Consider the following 22,197-nt stretch of genomic DNA (forward strand, 5'->3'; position numbering starts at 1 on the left):
ATGTTCCGATTGTCACTAAATGTTGTTGTTATGCACAGGGTACTTACTTTGAACTGAGAATAACTGGAATCTCTGTTTTGTTAAGAGGACTATAACCATACCTACTGTATTTTACAATTGATAGTATTTTCCTTCTTCCAATGAAAAATAGGAATAAAAAAATAGTAACCTTGTCATTATTTTATAAATTACTGTATTTTGTTTCCCCAGCTGTAGACAACGTGCTTGTGGTGCTGGGCAAATAGTGTCCCTGTTGGTCAGTTTATCCATTAGTTTACATTCAGAGTTGAAATATTCACCTAAAGCCTTTGGTTAAATTAAGTAGTATCAGTATGTTCTACTGGATCTGAAGTTTTCATACATTTTTGACCCTCTGTTTTAAAAATTAAAAACAGGAAACAATTGCACAATTCATTGACCTAATCATACACAATTTAGTATCCTTCAAGTAAATTCAGCAGTTTGGTCATGACAAGAAGAAAACTAAAGATTTAAAAACCTAGCATGAGAAGATGACATATGAGTAACCAAAGTAAAAGTATTGCTATAATCACAGCACCAAGTTACACTTCTAAATTAATCAGCTATCCTCTTCAGATTCCCTGTACATAAAAAGGACACATTTACCAACACTGCAATTGCCCATTATGGATTTTTGGTTTGTTTGTATGAAGAAGTAGTATGGCAGAGGACAAAGAATTCATCATAGTTTGTTATAAGAATTGTGCTTCACCATCAAAGAAACAAGGCAATATAATTTCTTCATATGGTTGCAATTCAGTTATCTTCATGCTGACTTTCAAAACGCAATTCTTTTAATAAACAGTAACAAGTTCTCCATTTTAAATGTTTAAACTGAGAGAAAAATAATTAAGTCCAGCTTCTAAAAGAAAAATTCAATAAATAGCTATTTTACATGGATAAAGTCATAGTGGTACAAATTTCTGAATGTCACATCAAGCATGCACAAAAATGTTACTGTACACAGAAGTAGTCAGAAAATATTGAAATAGATATCTAAAAAGATATGAAGAATTTACATATTTACAAAATCTTGCAAATTATTGCCTCATTTTAACAAGGAATTAAAAGTAAACGACACCAGCTAGCTAGCCAACAGGCTAAATAAGATCAGCATTTAAAAAAAAAAATCTATTAGACTAGCTGGAATTCATTTTTCTCTCATCATTTTCTGAATTTTGGTCAAAAGTCTTTATTAAATAACTAAAGTGTCCATTCAACTTGCTGACAACCCAAACCTTAGACAAGTCTCTGTCTACATTAAGAGCCCAGCAATGCATAGATAAATTGAATATATTACTGCATCAGCTAATGAGAATGGGCACATTCATTTAAGTGCAACTGGTATAAGCATTCAGTCATCTTTGTATAATGATTTTTTTTTTATACAGACCAGCCACTCACTGTAAACCCATAAACTTGAATGTATAACAATGAAGGATTATGGCCAGTATTTTACAAAATTACATAAAATGTGTTGATTCATAAACAAAAGAAACAAGGTACACAGTTCAGCACAAAACACAGCAACAAGAAGCTGACAACTTGGCTAAAAATGTCAGAGTACAACACAGGGCCAAGGCTACCCATTATTTACTGTGTACTTACTAATTACATATTTCAGTTGTATAAGTTAAGAAGCGATTACAAAATTATCTTTGCTCTTGTCCACTGTGCTAAACTAATTTGTTTTAATATGGTAAATGTGCTATTGCATAAACGCTTCAAAGCAATCTTCATTACAATGCTGTAAAGAAAACTCCATACGCTGCATCCAAAACTCAGGATGTCAATGCAGTTCACAGTATGCATAATAAATACCCTCTTCCCTTTCAAACATTAAAGTCACTACTTTCTAATTCCTCAGCATAACCTTGAAGCAACTATTACAAATATCAACAACACAAGCTTAATCACTTCAATAATGAAAACAAGTTAGTGGCAATTAAATTTGTAATACGAACAGTGCAAAGAAAAAGTATGGAGGGAAAGGGGTAATCCTACCAAAGTAATGTTCTCCTGCAAGAATTAGAACAAACATTTGCAAGACAAACTTCGTGGATGGCTAAATTGCACTCAATGTTCAAAATAAAAATTTACTGAAGTTAAATAGTTGCTTTTATGGGAAACATTTTTACTCATCCTTTCTTATTTGACCAAGGTTGTGAAGTGCCATTTTTGAGCCAGTGACTTGCCAAAACAAATAAATGCAATCCACACTGAAGAAAAACTTTCAAATACATACTTCAAGGTTCTACTACTTCTATATAAACTAGATAGTCCCTCAAACCTGTAACACTTTGAACTGCAGTGCTCCAAACAATTTAAGATGTCTTCCAAAATGTAGACTGTTTGTTTAGTGGTAAATCCTAAGCTGTGCAGACTGTAGCTTTATACATCAGCTGCCTTAGGAAAGTTAAGTTATACAGGTGCATTAATCTTCAAAGTCGTGGACAAAACCCATCCAAATACAATAGTCTAAAATGCATCTGTTTAAGCCAGTAAGTTTAAAGTACACAGATACCTCTGGCAGCATAATTACTTCTGTGTAAGGTAGCCATGGCCTATAATTTTGCAACAGTATCCAAGTGTAGGTCTTTGTACTTTACTCATATTAAGTCCCTTGTGCTAGCTTCCACTAAGATGAACTTGCTGTTTTTTAAACTGAAGTGCTCTAGTTTAGTATCACATGAGAGAAGGTTCCATTTAAAAAACATCCTTGTATGTTTGTGCAGTTTAACTTAAAGAAACCCATCCCTGCCTTTATAAGAAAAAAAAAAAATGCTACATTGAGCAGGGATCAGGATCAGTACCTGTAAACATTGTTATTACACTGCATCTGTTACGGCAAAAGTAACTTAAACTAAAAAGCCACTCCAATCAGTTCAGAACTTCTGTGCTGGTTTTGAAATGGTGGCCTCTGTCTACAGGCTTTAAAAAAAAAAAATTGAAGCAGAGCTTAAAGCTGCACCACAGAGTTCTCTTAGTCCCAAACTCTGCCGAACATTTCCACATTTATGGACTGAAAAAAGAAATTACTCTTGATAAATCAAGATATAGTTCTATACATAAAAAGACATCACTGATGTCATAAAGTTCAAACTTCCAGTGAAAGACTAAGCAAACCTGATAGCTCCCATCAAGTTTACTACTACTGCATAAAGTACCCACTGTTTGTTTAGTTTTCCACAGTCATTCTGAGTGAAGGGCAGTATGTTGGTGAAGAGCATGGGTGTTGATAAAACCATTTGTCTCATTTGCAGATAGACTGCTGAAGTCAGCCACTGAAACAGCCATTTTGGCACTGGTAATATGGTGTGTGTGGTTCTCAAAGTCCACACCAAGATTATTTACAGAGACATCATTCATGAAAGATTCTGGAACAGCAATTCCCATTTTCAATCTCTTCGCAGGTCTTTCTGTCTCCTCACTGCACATGTTCATTGGGTTTAGCTCTGAATGATAAAAGCCAGTCTCAAATAAATTAAAACAATCACTTTCACCATTGCTAGGCAAGTTAAGCAATTCTTCTGTTCCAACAGGCACATGATTAACTGGTGCTCGGGGTAAGCTGTCCATAGGAGGAAAGGCATCATCCAGGCAGTTCACATCTGAAGTGTGGCAGACTGTAGCTACACTGTTTGTCAATGCTGGAAAAAAAAGATGAACACAAAATGTAAATGAAACAGTTGTTTATATAGTTACAACAAGGGTGGTGGTGGTTGTTTTTTTTTTTTTTGGTTGGGTTTTTTTTTGTTTGGTTCCCCCCCCCCTTGATTTACCTGTCAACTCATTGGCAGTGATAGAGTTCAGAATGCTTAGCTGTTGATCAGGAATGGTTTCTGTTCGAGTATTAGATGTTAAGGCTGAAGAATGTACTGCTCCACCAAGGGCTTCTGCTTCATCTACCAAACGATCCATGTAGTCCCTTAAAGAATATGGCATTCATAATGGGTTATTTAACAGGAAAACAAGGCCTAAAAATGATGATGGATTTAATTTCAGTTGCCATAGCCACTGCAGCATTACACTGCAATGACAGGAAGAAAAAAAAAAAATCTTCTACATTTACGATTTGCAACATAAAACATATTCCAAGAACGTTTTACTTACGTAACTCCTGGATGATGGTTATATCTCTTCTTTCCAAATCTTGTTTGCTGAGCAAAGTAATCATAACGTTCTGACTTTTTCCACATGTAATAGAAAGCCACACACTCAGCAACTGTTCTGGTTCTTACCTAAAAGAAGGCAAGAAGAATTGACAAGATTAATGCAAAGAATTATGTTTTGTCATCTCCCCAGTCCCCATATTCCTGCAATATTGTTAGTTTTACTGTTCTAGTATCTGGAACAAACCAATTAAATCAGGAGACTTGAAAGAGATCTACAGTTTCAAATTTCTTTACCGAGAGGGTAGTCAAACACTGGAACAGGCTTCCTAGAGAGGTGGTCGATGCCCCAAGCCTGTCAGTGTTTAAGAGGCATTTGGACAATGCCCTTACTAACATGCTGTAACTTTTGGTCAGCCCTGAAGTGGTCAAGCAGTTGGACTAGATGATCACTGTAGGTCCCTTCCAACTGAAATAGTCTATTCTATTCTAAATAAGTATTACATCTGTTCTATTCTACGCATTATTGTTGTTTGTTTGTTTTTTTTTTTTAAACTAGATTGAAACTGTATCTACATCTGAAGCATTTCATTTCATAACCTATATAACAATTTTTTAAACTACAATACAGACTCTCTCTTAAGATAGAAAAAGCTGAGCAAATCAATGACCCAAGAGAAGTGAAGCAGAAAAGACTTTGGGTACTTAGACAAATCCTGGTCCATAGTGAGATAGATCAACTCACATGCTTTGTTGCATGTTGGAAAAAATATTTTTAAATTATTTCTTTGTATCTCTGGTGAATTACTGTTTATTGGTAAGGTCCATTTAAAATTTGAACCACCCAAATATTTATTATAGGACAGGTTAAGCCAAGTGTAGAGTAGGACTAGCTGACTGTTGTTGAACAGCAACCACAACCCTATAAAGTTTACCTGAAATACAACAAAAACACCAGTCTCCTAAAGAAAAAACTTGTCATGGTTTAACCCCAGCCAGCAACTAAGCATCACACACAGCCGCTCTCTCACTCCCCCCCCAGCGGGAGGGGGGAGGAAGAATCGGAAGGGTAAAAGTGAGAAAACTCGTGGGTTGAGATAAAGACAGTTTAATAATAATAATAATGGGGGGGGGGAATAAAACCCAAGAAAAACAAGCGATGCAAAAGAAAACAATTGCTCACCACCAACCTACCGATGCCCAGCCAGTCCCCAAGCAACGGCAGCCCCTGCCAACCTTCATCCCCCAGTTTTATTGCTGAGCATGATGTCATATGGTATGGAATATCCCTTTGGTCAGTTGGGGTCAGCTGTCCCAGCTGTGTCCCCTCCCAACTTCTTGTGCACCCCCAGCCTACTCGCTGGCAGGGCAGTCTGAGGAGCAGAAAAGGCCTTGACACTGTGTAAGCACTGCTCAGCAGTACCTAAAACATCCCTGTATTATCAACACTGTTTCCAGCACAAATCCAAAACACAGCCCCATACAAGCTACTATGAAGAAATTTAACTCTATCCCAGCCAAAACCAGTACAAAACCTCCAGGTGGTATCAAAACATACAGGAGATGTACAGAAAGTTTGGAAACATCCATATTGTCAACTGTACCAAATGATACGTATATCTGATCAAAAAAAAAAAAAAAAAATCCAATTCCTATTCTTCAAGAACAGAGGAGTCGATCGGAAGCAATCCAGATCAAGATTAGAACTCCTTCATTGGCCAGAAACCAGAGTACTGATGGATGACTACACTTTCTGAAAACACAAAGAACTAAGCCTGTTTCTGTAGAATTACACCTTCCTGGTGACAAAAATAATTAAAGATGCATTTTCCCCTCCCACAGCCATGGTATGGAAATACTATACTTCTAGGAGAGGCAGACATTTAAACTAAATTATAATATAAATGCATAAATGGAAGTAATGTCAACATAAATCGATTTCAGAGATAATATATCGACTCATCTTGCAACGCCTAGCTTTTCCAATGACATCAGAGGTAAAATAAGCACAAAAATGCCAAGCTGGTTTTAATATGTTGGTTCTTATTTCACTCTTCTGCATGGCTTCTGAAAAATGCATTGCTTTTACAAGTTTTCAGCATCATATCATCTACCAATTCTTCCATTTAACTGTAAAATACTAACCTTATTTTTCTGTATAAGATGAAAGTCTTTTCCATAAATCAGAAGTGCATGTTCAAAGCTTCTGCATTCTTCTTCTGTCCATGCTGTCATCTCTTCTAGACAATTGCAAAAGTAGCATGGTAAACTTATTTTCACTCACTAACCTTTTACAGAGAATAAAATATTTGTGTTGCTAATGCATGAATATACAAACGCACTCTAAAAAACCCAATAGTTCAGTTATTTAGACCCACGTTCTTTCCTCTACTGTACAGATATCCTACCTGAAATCTAACATCCTTGTTTATAAAGACTCTTTTTATGAGTCTGATTTCTGAAATCTTTTATCCTGGAGGGCAAAGGACATGCAAAAGACTTGATTTATTATTTCTGAAGAAGTTTGTCATCAAAAAACCAAGATTTGATAACATGACTGAGATATCAGTGAGATTGTTTTTCTGAATATTTCTTCTTGCATCAGATACAAAGAACAGTGGCTGTTAGAAAAAAAGAGTGAAGAAACACTCTTTTTGTTTTTTTTAAGATAAAACTGAATTTTAGTTTTACAAATTAAACAAAACAAAAAAAATCACTAAAAAAGAATAAGAGTTTTAAAACAAAGTAGCTCAAACTATTTGAGTAGGTCAGTTTTATCTCAACTATTGTTGCTTCCCTATCTTGATTATGGATTTATGTCTATATATAATAAAAGAGGGATATTTCAGGCATCTACATTCATAATGGTGATCTGTTCAGCTGTCATTTAAAGCCAATGGGAGGAAAAAAAAAGAAAACCGAATAAAAAACAACCAACAAACCCATTTCAAAACATTTCTGGAAGCAGACACTGGAACCAAGACCTTTCTGCTCCCAGATGAAAATGATAATCATTCTACTACAAGGCCATTTTCTTTCTTTCTGTCATGGTTTAACCCCAGCCAGCAAAAATAAACCCCACGCAGCCGCTCAATCACGCCACCCTCCGGTGGGATGGGGGAGAGAATCGGGAGGGCACAAGTAGGAAAGCCCCCGGGTTGAGATAAAAACAGTTTAATAATTGAAATAAAACAAAGTAGAACAGTAATAATAACAATGAGAACAACAACAATAACAGAATACACAAAGCAGGCAATGCACAACGCAACCGCTCACCGACCGCGTGTCACGAACGGGGGGGCGAGCCCCCCCCCCACACCTGGTTTTTATACTGAGCATGATGTCACATGGTATAGAATACCCCATTGGCCAGCTGGGTCCACCACCCCGGCTGTGCTCCCCCTCCCCGGTAAAAGCATCACCCAGCAACAGCCAAAGCATCAATGGGCCATCAACGCTCCTCTCATACCAAACCCAAAACACAGCACACCCCCCAAGCTACTGGGAAGAAAGTTAACCCTGTCCCAGCCGGAACCAGGACAATATCCACCCCTTATTCTATACCATCTACATCATGCCCAGGTCTCACATTTTCCCATACATTCCAATTAGTCACCACTACTTTTCCTGCCTTTTGATATATACACACACAGAGATATCATTCCCTTAGTCCATGGGCCATCCCTCTAAAACGTCCACTGAGTTCATTTAGTCCATGACTTCGGGTTCCACCTGTCATAACAGTCTTGCAGGGCAGGAGAGATGGTGTGTGGTGTTGGACTCTTGCATGCGGAGGCCAGTTCTGGGCGTTTGTCCGGTTCTATCATCATTGCTGTCGTGGTTTAACCCCAGCCAGCAAAAATAAACGCCACGCAGCCGCTCGATCACCCCCCCCCCGGTGCGATGGGGGAGAGAATCGGGAGGGCACAAGTAGGAAAGCTCCCGGGTTGAGATAAAAACAGTTTAATAATTGAAATAAAACACAGTAGAACAGTAATAACAACAATGAGAACAACAACAATAACAGAATACACAAAACACGCAATGCACAACGCAACCGTTCACCGACCGCGTGTCACGAACGGGGGGGCGAGCCCCCCCACACACCTGGTTTTTATACTGAGCATGATGTCACATGGTATAGAATACCCCATTGGCCAGCTGGGTCCACCACCCCGGCTGTGCTCCCCCCTCCCGGTGCAAGCATCACCCAGCAAGAGCCAAAGCATCAACGGGCCATCAACGCTCCTTTCACACCAAACCCAAAACACAGCACACCCCCCAAGCTACTAGGAAGAAAGTTACCCCTGTCCCAGCTGGAACCAGGACAATTGCACCTTGCTCAGTTTCATCGGAGTTCATCCTACATTAATCTGGGTGTTTCTTACTGTAATACTGTTAATATGGCATATGGTAACCATAGAAGTGATGACATACAGTACTATGTAATAACTAACATCGTACAATTCAGTTCATTGGCTATTTTCACCCAAAATCAAATCCCCTTGAGGTACACACCGGACTTCCCCATCCTTTCGCATCACCCACCAAGTGCACCCAGGTCCCTGAGAAAAAGCAATCCCACGGATGGGTTTTCCCTTGCCAGAGGCAGGAGTAACCCAGACTGTCTTCCCCAGCATATTTCTCATATGCACGACAGGGACTTTATCCCCCTCTACAGTACGTAAGGGTTTGATTTGGGCAGGGCCAGCTCGATTAACAGATCCCTTGGTATTGACTAACCAGGTGGCTTTTGCTAAATGTGTATCCCAATGCTTGAATGTCCCACCACCCATTGGTCTCAGCGTAGTCTTTAGCAGCCCGTTGTATCGTTCGATTTTCCCGGAGGCTGGTGCATGGGAGGGGATGTGATAGACCCGCTCAATGCCGTGCTCTTTGGCCCAGGTGTCTATGAGGGTGTTTCGGAAATGAGTCCCGTTGCCTGGGTCAATTCTTTCTGGGGTGCCATGTCGCCATAGGACTTGCTTTGCAAGGCCCAGGATGGTGTTCCGGGCAGTGGCATGGGGCACAGGGTATGTTTCCAGCCATCCTGTGGTTACTTCCACCATTGTGAGCACATAGCACTTGCCTTGGCGGGTTTGTGGGAGTGTGATACAATCAATCTGCCAGGCCTCCCCATATTTCTATTTCAACCATCGTCCTCCATACCAAAGAGGCTTTACTCGCTTGGCTTGCTTGATTGCAGCGCATGTTTCACATTCATGGATAACCAGTGCAATAGTGTCCGTGGTCAAGTCCACCCCTTGATCACGAGCCCATCTATATGTTGCATCTCTTCCTTGATGGCCTGAGGCATCATGGGCCCACCAAGCTATAAATAATTCACCCTCATGTTGCCAGTCCAGATCTACCTGAGCCACTTCGATCTTGGCAGCCTGATCCACCTGCTGGTTGTTTTGGTGTTCTTCAGTGGCCCGACTCTTGGGTACGCGAGCATCTACGTGACGTACTTTTACAACCAGGTTCTCTACCCAGGCAGCAATATCTTGCCACAATGCAGCAGCCCAGATGGGTTTACCTCTGCGCTGCCAGTTGTTCTGCTTCCACTGCTGCAACCACCCCCCACAGGGCATTTGCCACCATCCATGAGTCAGTCTAGAGATAAAGTACTGGCCATTTTTCTCATTCAGCAATGTCCAAGGCCAGCTGGATGGCTTTCACCTCTGCAAACAGACTCGATTCACCTTCTCCTTCAGCAGTTTCTGCAACTTGGCGTATAGGACTCCATACCGCAGATTTCCATGTCTGATGCTTTCCCACAAGCCGACAGGACCCATCAGTGAACAGGGCATAGTGCTTCTCATTTTCTGGTAGTTTGTTATACAGTGGGGCCTCTTCAGCACGCGTCACCTCCTCCTCTGGGTATATTCCACAATCTTTGCCTTCTGGCCAGTTCGTGATCACCTCCAAGATTCCTGGGCGACTGGGGTTTCCTATTCGGGCCCGTTGTGTGATCAGTGCGACCCACTTACTCCACGTAGTATCGGTTGCATGATGTGTAGAGGGGACCCTCCCTTTGAACATCCAGCCCAGCACCGGCAGTCGGGGTGCCAGGAGGAGCTGTGCTTCAGTACCAACCACTTCCGAAGCAGCTCGAACCCCTTCATATGCTGCCAATATCTCCTCCTCAGTTGGAGTGTAGCGGGCCTCAGATCCTCTGTATCCCCGACTCCAGAACCCTAAGGGTCGACCTCGAGTCTCCCCTGGTGCTTTCTGCCAGAGGCTCCAGGTAGGGCCATTCTCCCCGGCTGCGGTGTAGAGCACATTTCTGACATCTTGTCCTGCCCGGACTGGCCCAAGGGCTACTGCCTGAACTATCTCCTGTTTAATTTGTTCAAAGGCTTGTCGTTGCTCAGGGCCCCATTTGAAGTTGTTCTTCTTCCTGGTCACTTGACAGAGAGGGCTTACAATCTTACTGTAGTTTGGAATATGCATTCTCCAAAAGCCCACAACGCCTAAGAAAGCTTGTGGTTCCTTTTTGCTAGTTGGTGGGGACATGGCTGTTATGTTATTGATCACGTCCGTTGGGATCTGATGACGTCCATATTGCCATTTTATTCCTAAAAACTGGATCTCCTGTGCAGGTCCCTTGACCTTACTTTGTTTTATGGCAAAACCAGCCTTCAGAAGGATTTGGACTATTCTCTCCCCTTTCTCAAAAACTTCTTCTGCTGTGCTGCCCCATACAATGATGTCAACAAGGTATTGCAGGTGTTCGGGAGCCTCACCCTGTTCCAGTGCGGTGTGGATCAGTCCATGGCAAATGGTAGGGCTGTGTTTCCACCCCTGGGGCAGTCGGTTCCAGGTGTACTGGACGCCCCTCCAAGTGAAAGCAAACTGTGGCCTGCACTCTGCCGCCAAAGGGATTGAGAAGAAGGCATTAGCGATATCAATTGTGGTGTACCACTTGGCTGCCTTTGAGTCCAGTTCGTATTGAAGTTCTAGCATGTCCGGCACGGCAGCACTCAGTGGCGGCGTGACTTGGTTCAGGCCACGGTAGTCTACAGTTAGTCTCCGCTCTCCATTAGACTTTCGCACTGGCCATATGGGACTGTTAAAGGGTGAGCGAGTCTTGCTGATCACTCCTTGGCTCTCCAGTCGACGAATCAGCTCATGGATGGGGATCAGAGAGTCTCGGTTGGTGCGGTATTGCTGCCGGTGCACTGTTGTGGTAGCGATTGGTACCTGTTGTTCTTCAACCCTCAGCAACCCCACAATAGAAGGGTCCTCTGAGAGACCAGGCAAGGTGGACAGCTGTTTAATTTCCTCCATCTCCAGGGCAGCTATACCAAAAGCCCACCGGTACCCTTTTGGGTCCTTGAAATACCCTCTCCTGAGGTAGTCTATGCCAAGGATGCACGGAGCCTCTGGGCCAGTCACAATGGGGTGCTTCTGCCACTCATTCCCGGTCAGGCTCACTTCGGCCTCCAACACAGTTAACTCTTGGGATCCCCCTGTCACTCCAGAAATACAAATGGGTTCTGCCCCTTTATAGCTTGATGGCATCAGGGTACACTGCGCACCAGTGTCTGTGAGAGCCTTATACTCCTGTGGGTCTGATGTGCCAGGCCATCGAAACCACACAGTCCAGTAAACCCGGTTGTGCCTTTCCTCTAGCTGGCTGGAGGCAGGGCCCCTCTAGTCCTGGTCATCATATTCACTATCCACTTCTTGTAAGTATGAATCAGAAGTCCCTTTATTGAGGTCAGAAGTGGAATCAGCCCTTCTACTCTGTCTGGGGAACTGCTCACTGGGGACTGGAGCAGCAGTGTTCTTGGAAGAAGCCCCTTTTGTGGTTGTTTTTCCTTGCAACTCATGTACCCGTGCCTGTAGGGCTGAGGTGGATTTTCCATCCCATTGCCTCATGTCTTCTCCGTGGTCACGCAGGTAAAACCACAGGGTGCCCCGGGGTGTGTACCCACGATGCCTCCTCTCTTGAGCAGAGGGACGCTTACTCCTAATGGCTGAGACACTGGCCCGTGCAGGTGGGGAGCAGGACAGATCCTCTTTGAGTTGCTGGACCTCCCAAGACAGTTTCTCCACAGCAGAGACACAGGCCCGTAGGGAGGAAGAGAGACTTACTTCATATTGCCAGAGTTGGCCAGCCAGTTCATCCACTGTTTGTTCCTCTCCATCTCTCCAGGTCATTATTGCCAATGAGTTTGCATGTGATGCTGGTGCGCTCCGTACAAACTTCCGCCACATGGGTCGGGTGCATTTGACTTCATCTGGGTCTTTGGATAACTGCTCATTGTTCAGGTCATCATAAATCACTTCCAGCACAGCCAATTCCCTCAGGTACTGGATACCTCTCTCCATGGTGGTCCACTTGCCTGGGTGACAGATAACATCTTCCTTGAAGGGATACCTTTCCTTCACACCTGACAGCAGTCGCCTCCAGAGGCTGAGGACCTGTGTCCCTTTTCCAATCGCTTTGTCAATGCCCCCTTCCCTAGAAAGGGATCCCAGCTGCTTGGCTTCCCTACCCTCTAATTCCAGGCTACTGGCCCCATTATCCCAGCATTGGAGCAGCCAGGTGACAATGTGCTCGCCTGGTTGACAACTGATATCATTTCGCATATCTCGCAGCTCATTCAGGGATAGGGATCGGGTGGTTACCACCTCATTTTCGGGTTCTGCCTCCTCCTGTTCTCATGATGGCCCTGGTTCATCTTCATCCCTTACTAAACGAGCTGATTTTCTTGTGCATTTTCTTTTTTTATAGGGGCAGAGTAGCTGCCGTGCCTGCCCTGGTGGGTGACGGAGCCGCTGTGCTTGCTGTGGGGGGTGGAGTAGCCACAGGGCCTGTTGCTTTGTCATCAGCTGCAGAGACCTTTTCTTCCCCTTGGGGGTTCTGAGTGGTGTTAAACAGGGCTCAGTAGGCATGGGCCAGGCCCCAGCACATTGTAGTGATTTGTGTCTCCCTAGAATGGCCAGGGTGACAGCATACTTCTTCCAAATATTCTACTAATTTTTCAGGGTTCTGCACTTGTTCAGGGGTGAAGTTCCAGAACACTGGGGGTGCCCACCGTCCTAGGCATTTGCCCATGCTATCCCACTCGCCCTGCCACTCATAACTATCCAGCCTTGGGGCAGATCTCTGGATGACATTCTTAAATTGCTTACTAACCTTGGATAAAACCAAAACAATATTCCCAAGGAGTACCAATAGATGTATCTTAACTACCCAGGGATGTTCAAGGTACTGGCAAGTTATTTTAACAAAGGAGACGACATCATAGAGGAAGGTAGCGAGGGTGCCATTCTCTATTTCCTCCATAAAAAAATCTCTCGGAGGAAAAGGTATAATTGCTAATGGTCTCCATGAGGTGGTACCCGAAATGCAGAAACGGTTTCATTACGAATCCCAAATACCAAATAACCCCCAATGCCAGCATTTTAGTAACAAATCTCCCAGGCAAAACATCATTAATCACTGCAGAGCACAGCAGACTACAAAACCCAACTCTAGTCTTTAACAGGTACAGCAAAAACAGGAGCATGGTGCAGAATAAATTAATATGTTACCAGATATAAGTTCCTTAATATGTTCTAATTAATCTGTTGTTATCTCAACCCTTCGTGCCCCATGTTGGGCGCCAATGAGGACTGTCATGGTTTAACTTCAGCCAGCAAAAATAAACCCCACGCAGCCGCTCTATCACCCCCCACCTCCAGTGGGATGGGGGAGAGAATCGGGAGGGCACAAGTAGGAAAGCTCCCGGGTTGAGATAAAAACAGTTTAATAATTGAAATAAAACTAAGTAGAACAGTAATAACAACAATGAGAACAACAACAATAACAGAATACACAAAGCAGGTGATGCACAATGCAACTGCTCACCGACCGCGTGTCACGAACGGGGGGGGGGGGGGGTGGGGGGGCCGAGCTCCCCCCACACCTGGTTTTTATACTGAGCATGATGTCACATGGTATAGAATACCCCATTGGCCAGCTGGGTCCACCACCCTGGCTGTGCTCCCCCCTCCCGGTGCAAGCATCACCCAGCAACAGCCAAAGGGTCAATGGGCCATCAATGCTCCTTTCACACTAAACCCAAAACACAGCACACCCCCCAAGCTACTGGGAAGAAAGTTAACCCTGTCCCAGCTGGAACCAGGACACTTTCTCACCCCATTAATTCCATTAATTTTTCACTCCTTACTACAGAGTTCTCAAGCGTCAAAGAGAAGAGAAGATCCCCATGTAAAGTCTCACTATTAAGAAATTATCTTGGGAGATGGGGATTTTTAACTCTCATCTTGAGAATAGCAGTGAACTTCAGTGGGTAGAGTAGATCATAGCACAATGGTTACTCTAAGAGACAGGCACTAACAGTATTACCATCCCATCTGATTTGGGGCAGGGGAGGGGGTGGGGGGAGTGAGTACTAGTCCTTAGGACAGAATTTGGGGCTCTGACCCACAAATGGGCAGAGGTATTTTTCAACCCCAAAACAAGAATCCAAATCCTAGAGAGAGGTGTGGGGTTTAGGATACAGCCCTGCAACTGATACTTCCTTATTGTTTAGCTCTACACAATCTCTTCTTATACAAGAGCTTTCTGAAGCACTGCTCTCATATTCCTTATTGTTCCCTTCAGCTTTACCTTAGACACTTAGCTTTCACAGCACCTAACTTGTAAACACTCAAATTCCCTTTGGATCCAGTTCTGAGTAGGGAATATCTGCCAGAATACCAATTTATACCAGGGCTCATAGTCCATTTCTGCTTTATGCAACACATGTTAAAATACAGGACAAAGAACCATCTTTGCTAAATGATAAACTCTGATTTTTATTTAAGCGAGTAATAAAGTTAAGGACAAACAAGATGGAAGCTCGTTTTCCACTGTAAACTCGAGCAATTCTCCCCACACTCTACCAAAGACCTATAGAACTATACGGTAGAACCAGTTTAGGGTTGACATAGCACAATGTTCACACAGTGATGAAGAGAGTGAGGCTCACTTACATAGCCAGCTATGTTCTCCTGATTCTGGTATAAATGTCATCAGATTATAATTGATCATGGTCTCAAAAAGGTACTGTAATGTGGGTGATAACTGCCTTATGGGAGCAAAGTCACAACTCCCCCCATCCTTCTCCTCAGTCTGTGCTGTTCTTAAAACAGCAATGGAGGGAAGAAAAGGCGTAAAAGCTGATCCTGCAACCTTTATACAAGTTGCAAACTTCTCTAGCAGAAATTTCCACCTGGCCAACAGTCAGATTATACCTAATCTGTGCTAAAGACATCATGGAAAGGGATGTGCTCATCAATCTGAATCTTACTCAAGCTTTTTCTACACAGCTTTTTTTTTTTTTTTTTAAATTCTTCCCCCCCCCCCCAAACACACATTTCTTAAAAAGCAGGTACTCTCTCTTACCCTGAGATGCCTTTCCATTTGAGCAGTATCTCTCAATTGCTTCTTTAACATTATGGCTACTTTTGAGAAGTTCATATAGTGCCTATAAAATAGAAGTAGTCTTTAGAAAGAGTCAAAGTTTGCAAATATCCAATCTAAACTTCTGAAACTAGCCTTTCAGCGAGCATATCTAATGTAAAAAAGGATTTATCTTTATACAGGATGAAAATTTTAAAATAACAACCAAAATCATCCAAAAGTTGAGGCAAGGTTTAATTAAGCAAATGTAAAACATTATATGCAATTATTGGAAAAGCTGGATTTGTCAACAGCATGGCAATCAGAAACATCACAGATCACAACACTGCCAATATTCAAATATTCGTAATTTTAAGCACGTGCTTAAAATTACAAATAAGATCCTGACCCCAATAACATCTAATTAAAAAAAAAAAAGTTGAATATTGCTGCCTTTATAATACAAGGCAGAGAAAGAGAACACACATTAATTACAAAGCAATGTGTCACAAATGGAACAGGATATAAAACATACTTGTTCATTGTCCCGTATATGTAGTCCTTCAGGAATTCTGTCAATCATGTTTTCATTTCCTGTTCTTAAGGAGGTTTCAAAAAGGTATTCTTTAACTTTACTTTCTGAGATCACATCAGGTTTCCAAAGTAAATGGTCTTCATTTTCATAGGCTGTTAAATCAGAAATCCATTAATGCCAGGTGTGACATTTTTAAGGCTATAACATAAAAAGCTATTTCACAAAGACAAAGAACAGGAATACAGAAGTAATCAAATCAAGCACCACCATGCCACTTTTAAATTGCAGCTCACTTTTTCCTCAGAAGCCTCAGTTAAGAGACAGACTCTGCAGTGTGGTATGGCGAAGAGATTCAGGTTCCATGAGGATGAGATAAGGGACTGAACTCTTGAGACAGAGTCTTTACAGAGGAGCAGCTTGTTGACAGCTAGATGATTCAAGTCAAATTATGCATATGTATTCATCATCTTGATATAAACAAACTAGCAAAACCACTCAGTTTTATTCAGCTGTTTTCAACAAATAAGCTATAGTTTACAGTAAGAGAGTGCAGGATATTACTTTAATATTTCAAATATTACATGTTTTTAAAAAAAAAAAAGAGGCAGCAGCTAACTGGTCATTTTCAACTAAAATTTGCCAAAACTTACTTAACAGAATGGAAATCTAGGTCTCAATGTGGTAATTTCTTTTTCTGTTCACTAACAACCGAATGCTGTTAACAACTTGTATGTTCCATATTTTACAAGCAATCAGGATGTATAATCCTCCTTCATAGTATACTGAAATCATGTATGCACCTCTTAAGTAGCTTATTTGAAAGACAATATATTGGAAATATTCAAGAGTTGGCCTGAACCTTTGTCTGTGCACACATTTAAATTCTAGATTAAACTATAAATCCTTTACTCTGATCAATACATGTGATTAACATTACACATAACGCTTCATGTACTCTCTTGGCAATACAAAATTAGTTATTAAATTCAAACACACACAAGCATAATGGCAGTTACAGTAGAAGAGATGAAGAAGATTCTCAAATCTCTCATAAAACTGCAGGAAAGAATATTAAGCTAAGGTGAGGAATAAAATTACATCTCCTTTGAAAGTTCTGTTATGGCTTAAGAACATGGAAAGCTTTCAAACAGACATGTTACAAGTGTAAGGTTTATAGAAGAGCAGAACTGCCTTCTAGCACAATTCCAGTAGCTGGGACTACATAGCAGAAATAAGCCCCATTTGCCATCACAAGCTCTTCAGGGAGTACACAAGAGGCTTTCACAGAATCCTCCACCCATACAGCCAGGTCCAACCTCTCTGAGCACTGCTGACGCTCAGCTTCAACCTCCATTATCAACCAAGACAACCCAGCACTTCTTGCTGGAGTCCATGCCTGATATTCTCAAGAGGAGCTCCTCAGGCTCTCCCATCTGGGAGCTACCTCTTTGCTCTCGGCCATGCCAGCAGACAATACTCTCACTGGTTCTCTCTAGCACCAGCTCATTCCAGAGAAAGTTGTCAGATTAATGCCTTCCTGATCATCCTCTGGTTATTGGCCCTTCTCTAGTTCTCAGCCAAGGAGAAGTCAAGATGTGTAAATAGTAAAAGGACTATCCAGATAAATCCGGTTCTCGCTCCTCCATTTCTTACAACTGGTAAGCATCATTCTTGAATCTTAGAAAATAGGAAACTTCCCTGGGTCTCTTAAGCAACACAAGAGATGTTCACTTGCTAATGCTTCCAGCTCCATCCATACTAAACATTCTTCTTCTCTATTGCAAAGGATCGTTCTTCAAAAAGCAGTTGGCAATGGTAAAAAGACTTTATATACTTCACTAGAATGATATTCCCATGAAATGTTACAGTTTGAACACAAGTAACTTACAGAAGAAAAAACAGAATGCCCTTCATTTATTAACATATCCCCCAAACTGTTCCTTAATTTCACAGCTGTTCCACCCATGAGCAAATTTCTTTCAATATTTGCTTTTTGAATTCCACAGCTATATGTGCTATACTTTTCTCATAGTGAAGGTTTCTAAAGATACCAAATAAAACTCTACTTAATAAGTTATTTTTTCTACTCTAGCACAATTGCAGTTTTTAACCTAAATTTACACAGAAATAACATCATACTTAAAACATCATATTTTTTAGAAGACAAGGTGTATCAGGACCTACATCTTCTACTCATGTTATGGAAATTTAAAATAGTTTATTGCTTTGTTTTTCATATCCATTTTATAACCCACACTATTGTGCTTGCCAAAAAACAAGCAAAGAAAAACACTGTTTTGAAGATCTTCAATGTAAACTAAGTTACATGCTCATAGCCCAGTTATGATACTCTGATGGAAATATTTCCTTCTTGACCCACAGTTTGTTGCCTCCTAATATTACTAGGTACTTCAGAATTAACACTGTAATCCGCCCTCCTATGCCTTCTTGAGAATCTCCTCTCAAAGTTGTAGAATCACATTTCTGAGATATAATTATGTGGTCGTGTTACTTCAGTTGACATGGGTTTTTTTTGTTTGTTTTATTTTTTAAGGTCTCTGAGACTTTAACTAAGCCATTGAATTTATCTTATAAATTTAAATATCATTTTTTCCATCGACTGCTATGTATAAACATAAGATAAAAAGTAAAACAGTCAGAAGAACTTACCCTTTTCATTATCACTGTATCTGCCAAGGCAAGGTGGAATTTCAGCCTGATACTGTGAACCAACCATTATTTCCTGAAGATGTAACAAAAATCACAAGAGAAAGGTATTAGCTTAATATTTTGTGTATGGAAGCATTACAAATTCCATTAACATGGCATTTTGCAGAGAATTCCAGAATTAAGGTACTATTTTAGATATGTACTATAAATCTTAATGCATTTTTCTTAATAGTAAAGTTTTTCTTAATTTTTTTTAAAGATATAGTTATTACCTTTCTCAAATCTTCAGATGAATTACCATTGTCTGCCTCTACGTCTCCACCATCTGATTCCTTATCTCCATCACACGTAGTGTTTGCTTCAGACACAAAGAAGTTTGGTTTTAGCTAGGAAGAATTTTCGGTTCAAACACAGAACTACAAGATATCCTTTACTTTTGAAAGGAGCTCCTGCTTTTATTCTGGGAGACACTCATCATGAGTCTGTTGATCTACATTTCTATCAAACTAGCATGAAGTCAGAAACCATTGGTACTTGTATATTGCAGAACTGAAACATTTATCATCACTGCAACTGAGACAATCTACTATATTTCTAACAGTCAAAAGGAAATGAGATCATTTTTCTTCATCAATTTTCTTCAATAAAGGCTTATACCTTATAGAAAAGGTATGAGAAAAACAGAAAACTTCCAGGGCTATGACTTAGCCCCAGGTTAATCACAAAGAAAGTAAAGTTGAAGGCAAGTCTTTATTACCTACTAAAGCCTTTCATCAGACGTTTTAATGGGCATTCAAAACATTCCTTTAAACAAGGCTGCCTCAGCATGGAGTGAAGATATAGTAGATATACACAAAACAGAATAAGCAAAAGACAGCAAAAGACTGCTTATTCCTCTTTAATCTTTTTTTTTCTTAGGAAGAAATACAGCGGAGCACTCCAAGTAATTAAAATACAGTACTCCACAGAATAACTCATATTTTAGAATCTTGAACACTGTGGTACTGGGTTCTGAAGTAATTCTATTTTTTATTTTATCCCCGGCAGAATGGAATCTACAGTTCTGATAAGATTAAAGCTATTTTGTATTCTCAATTTTCAGTAACAACATGCTCATAAATAGGGTTGCAATTTTAGCTTCATCACAACTAAATAGAATCATCAACATCAGAGACAATATCCAAGACTATATGGACTGAGGCTCCTCTTCTGTAGTCATTACTACAATCACCAGTCTATCTCCTTTTGCTGTTAGAAGCAGCAGGCAAGAAGCTAACATAAATGCATGAAACAACGATATGCCTGGATAATAATATGCAATAGTTTTTTCCAATTAATCCAAATTTAATAAAATAGCCTATGTGTCAGACATGTTTATCTTAAAATTGAATGTTATCTTAGAGAAATGGACAGGGATCAGAAAAAAAGATGAAACTGTCAACAGCACAGAAAACTGACATTTCCCTCCCTGAAATAATGGATATTCGATTTTAAAATGCCCAACCAAAAGTTCTAATAGAGAACGAGTAACATTCTGATAGAAAACCACGATAGCTGAAAGCAAAGATGACTGTTTCTTAATCCTGAGTAAGATGAGGGGCTAATAATTTTTTCCATAAAGCTGCCACACTTTCAGTGTCATATTCATTAACAGTTCACAAGCAATGTTTAAGTGCCAGCAAGGTTGGGGTTTGCTTAACTAAAAAATTATATTTTTAAGGTTTTTGTATCTCTCTCAATACAAATGTCTTACATTACACAATCAGCAGCATGCAAAGGGCTACAATTGCTGATGACTGAGACAGCACATCCCCTTTATCATCCCCCTTCTCTAGAGGGATGAAATCCCCCAGAAATAGCTCAAGATACTTGCCAAATTAAAACTGATAAAAATCCTCCACATTGCCTATTGCAGTTCATTTGTTCACTGGTGTACTAGAGTTGGAGCAATGAGGAATATCTCGTCCAGGTTGGATAACTGAACCACTGGTTCTCAGATCTTTCCCATAATAGCTCCATGGGTAGTAAAATTTTGGTGGTCATGGGTTCATAGGCCCCATCCCATATAAAACCACTTTGGCTCATGAAGTCCTATGGAAAACTGTTGAATGTGTGAAGGGAAATAATCAAAGAAACCACGTCCCAGTTCATATCCACAGGCTGAATGGAAGAGTCACTAGCTTAAAAGCAGCAGAAAAAATTTTAGTAGAGAAATACTAATTTAAAAGAATGGGTTACATATTCATGTCATTCAGTAACATACTGAAAATCACAAAGTGTTCCTCAACACATTAACTATTAATTATGAAAAGTTACTGTATTTATAGAAAAATTAATTGTACTTGTGCTTTGAGCACAGTACTAAATATAGGTCTTTTAGGTAATCAATAATACTAACCAAAGACAACATTCATGTACAACATCCTGCAAAGCACTGTTTCTCAATTCCCGGTAAAGTCAGCACTACTCTGCAATTTTGATATTTTAAGCTAAGAAGCTATATATAATGCTAAGACTTTTTGAGTGCTATTATAAAATTAAGTTTCCTACATCTTAATGGCCGAGGAAAGAAGTCGGTAGCCTCATGTGAAGTAACTGATGGTGTCAAGTCATCAGCAGAGGACTGTGTTTCTTCATCATCACCCGACAAGAGGTCTTTAGCTATTTCCTCCTGTATCGTTAAAATAAAAAACATAAAACCTCAGACTGACTATTAAGTATAGACTAGTGAGCATTTAGATTCAGCAAATTGTAAGTCCCATTAATTTAAATGAATTATTTAACCATAAGTAATTTTAGCAGACCGTCCTCTCTTAATTAAAAAGCTAGTTCACTCCTCCTAAATCAGAACAAATATAACCATTCATTTCAGAGTTGAACACAGGAGTTCATTTCCCCCTTGTCTTCTATTAAAATAAATGCACAAGTAGTAACCTCTGCAAGCATCAAATCTCAGATGTTCCTCTAACTGCTTCCAATTAAAAACGCCAGTGGAAATCTTTAGAATTCTGTCATTCTTTGCATCACAGATATACTAAAGCCTTAACAGGCTGTTACCCCTTAAACTCGGGGGGGGGGGGGGGGGGGGGGGGGAACAAAACAGCCAGGCACTTTTGTAGACTTTTGCTGAGAAGAGTTACAGATAATAGACAACCCATTATCTTCCCAAATCACACAAAAAAATTGATGTTTCTGTAGGCTAAAAAAAAGAAAAAAGGAAGGAAGAAAGAAAAAAAAAGCACACTTCCTCCACTAGCAGACATGTTTGAACCCCTCTGTATAGAGATTAGGGAGGAAAAGAACTGTATTAGACAACAAGCCGACTACATTTCTGTAGCCCCAACACAATCGTGACTCCTAATGAGAATCAGATGTGCAGAGCCATCATTATACCCTACTTTCTGTGTTTATCATTTCATCATACTTACAGAAAGTAAAAAAAAAAAGACATACTT

General features: G+C 40.6%; 1 protein-coding gene across 2 annotated transcripts in view; it reads right to left on the reverse strand.

Moving 5' to 3' along the window:
- Positions 1 to 1,405: 1,405 nt before the first annotated feature.
- The window catches only part of LOC142074697 (mesoderm induction early response protein 3-like), a 33,607-nt gene continuing 12,815 nt past the window's right edge, over positions 1,406 to 22,197 (reverse strand). The window contains exons 5-13 of one of the 2 annotated variants that reach the window (XM_075135493.1): positions 21,293 to 21,413; positions 19,015 to 19,100; positions 18,743 to 18,815; positions 16,073 to 16,224; positions 15,541 to 15,622; positions 6,279 to 6,370; positions 4,135 to 4,262; positions 3,804 to 3,949; positions 1,406 to 3,671 (exon numbers count right to left, since the gene is read on the reverse strand). In XM_075135493.1, coding sequence (XP_074991594.1) covers positions 3,214 to 3,671; positions 3,804 to 3,949; positions 4,135 to 4,262; positions 6,279 to 6,370; positions 15,541 to 15,622; positions 16,073 to 16,224; positions 18,743 to 18,815; positions 19,015 to 19,100; positions 21,293 to 21,413 — 1,338 coding nt within the window. In that variant the 3' untranslated portion in view covers positions 1,406 to 3,213. Of the gene's footprint in view, positions 3,672 to 3,803; positions 3,950 to 4,134; positions 4,263 to 6,278; positions 6,374 to 15,540; positions 15,623 to 16,072; positions 16,225 to 18,742; positions 18,816 to 19,014; positions 19,101 to 21,292; positions 21,414 to 22,197 lie in introns of both variants that reach the window. The other variant, XM_075135492.1, reaches the window with a different exon arrangement.

This window comes from Calonectris borealis, chromosome W, assembly GCF_964195595.1.
Source record: "Calonectris borealis chromosome W, bCalBor7.hap1.2, whole genome shotgun sequence".
In the NCBI taxonomy this organism is placed as follows: Eukaryota; Metazoa; Chordata; class Aves; order Procellariiformes; family Procellariidae; genus Calonectris; species Calonectris borealis.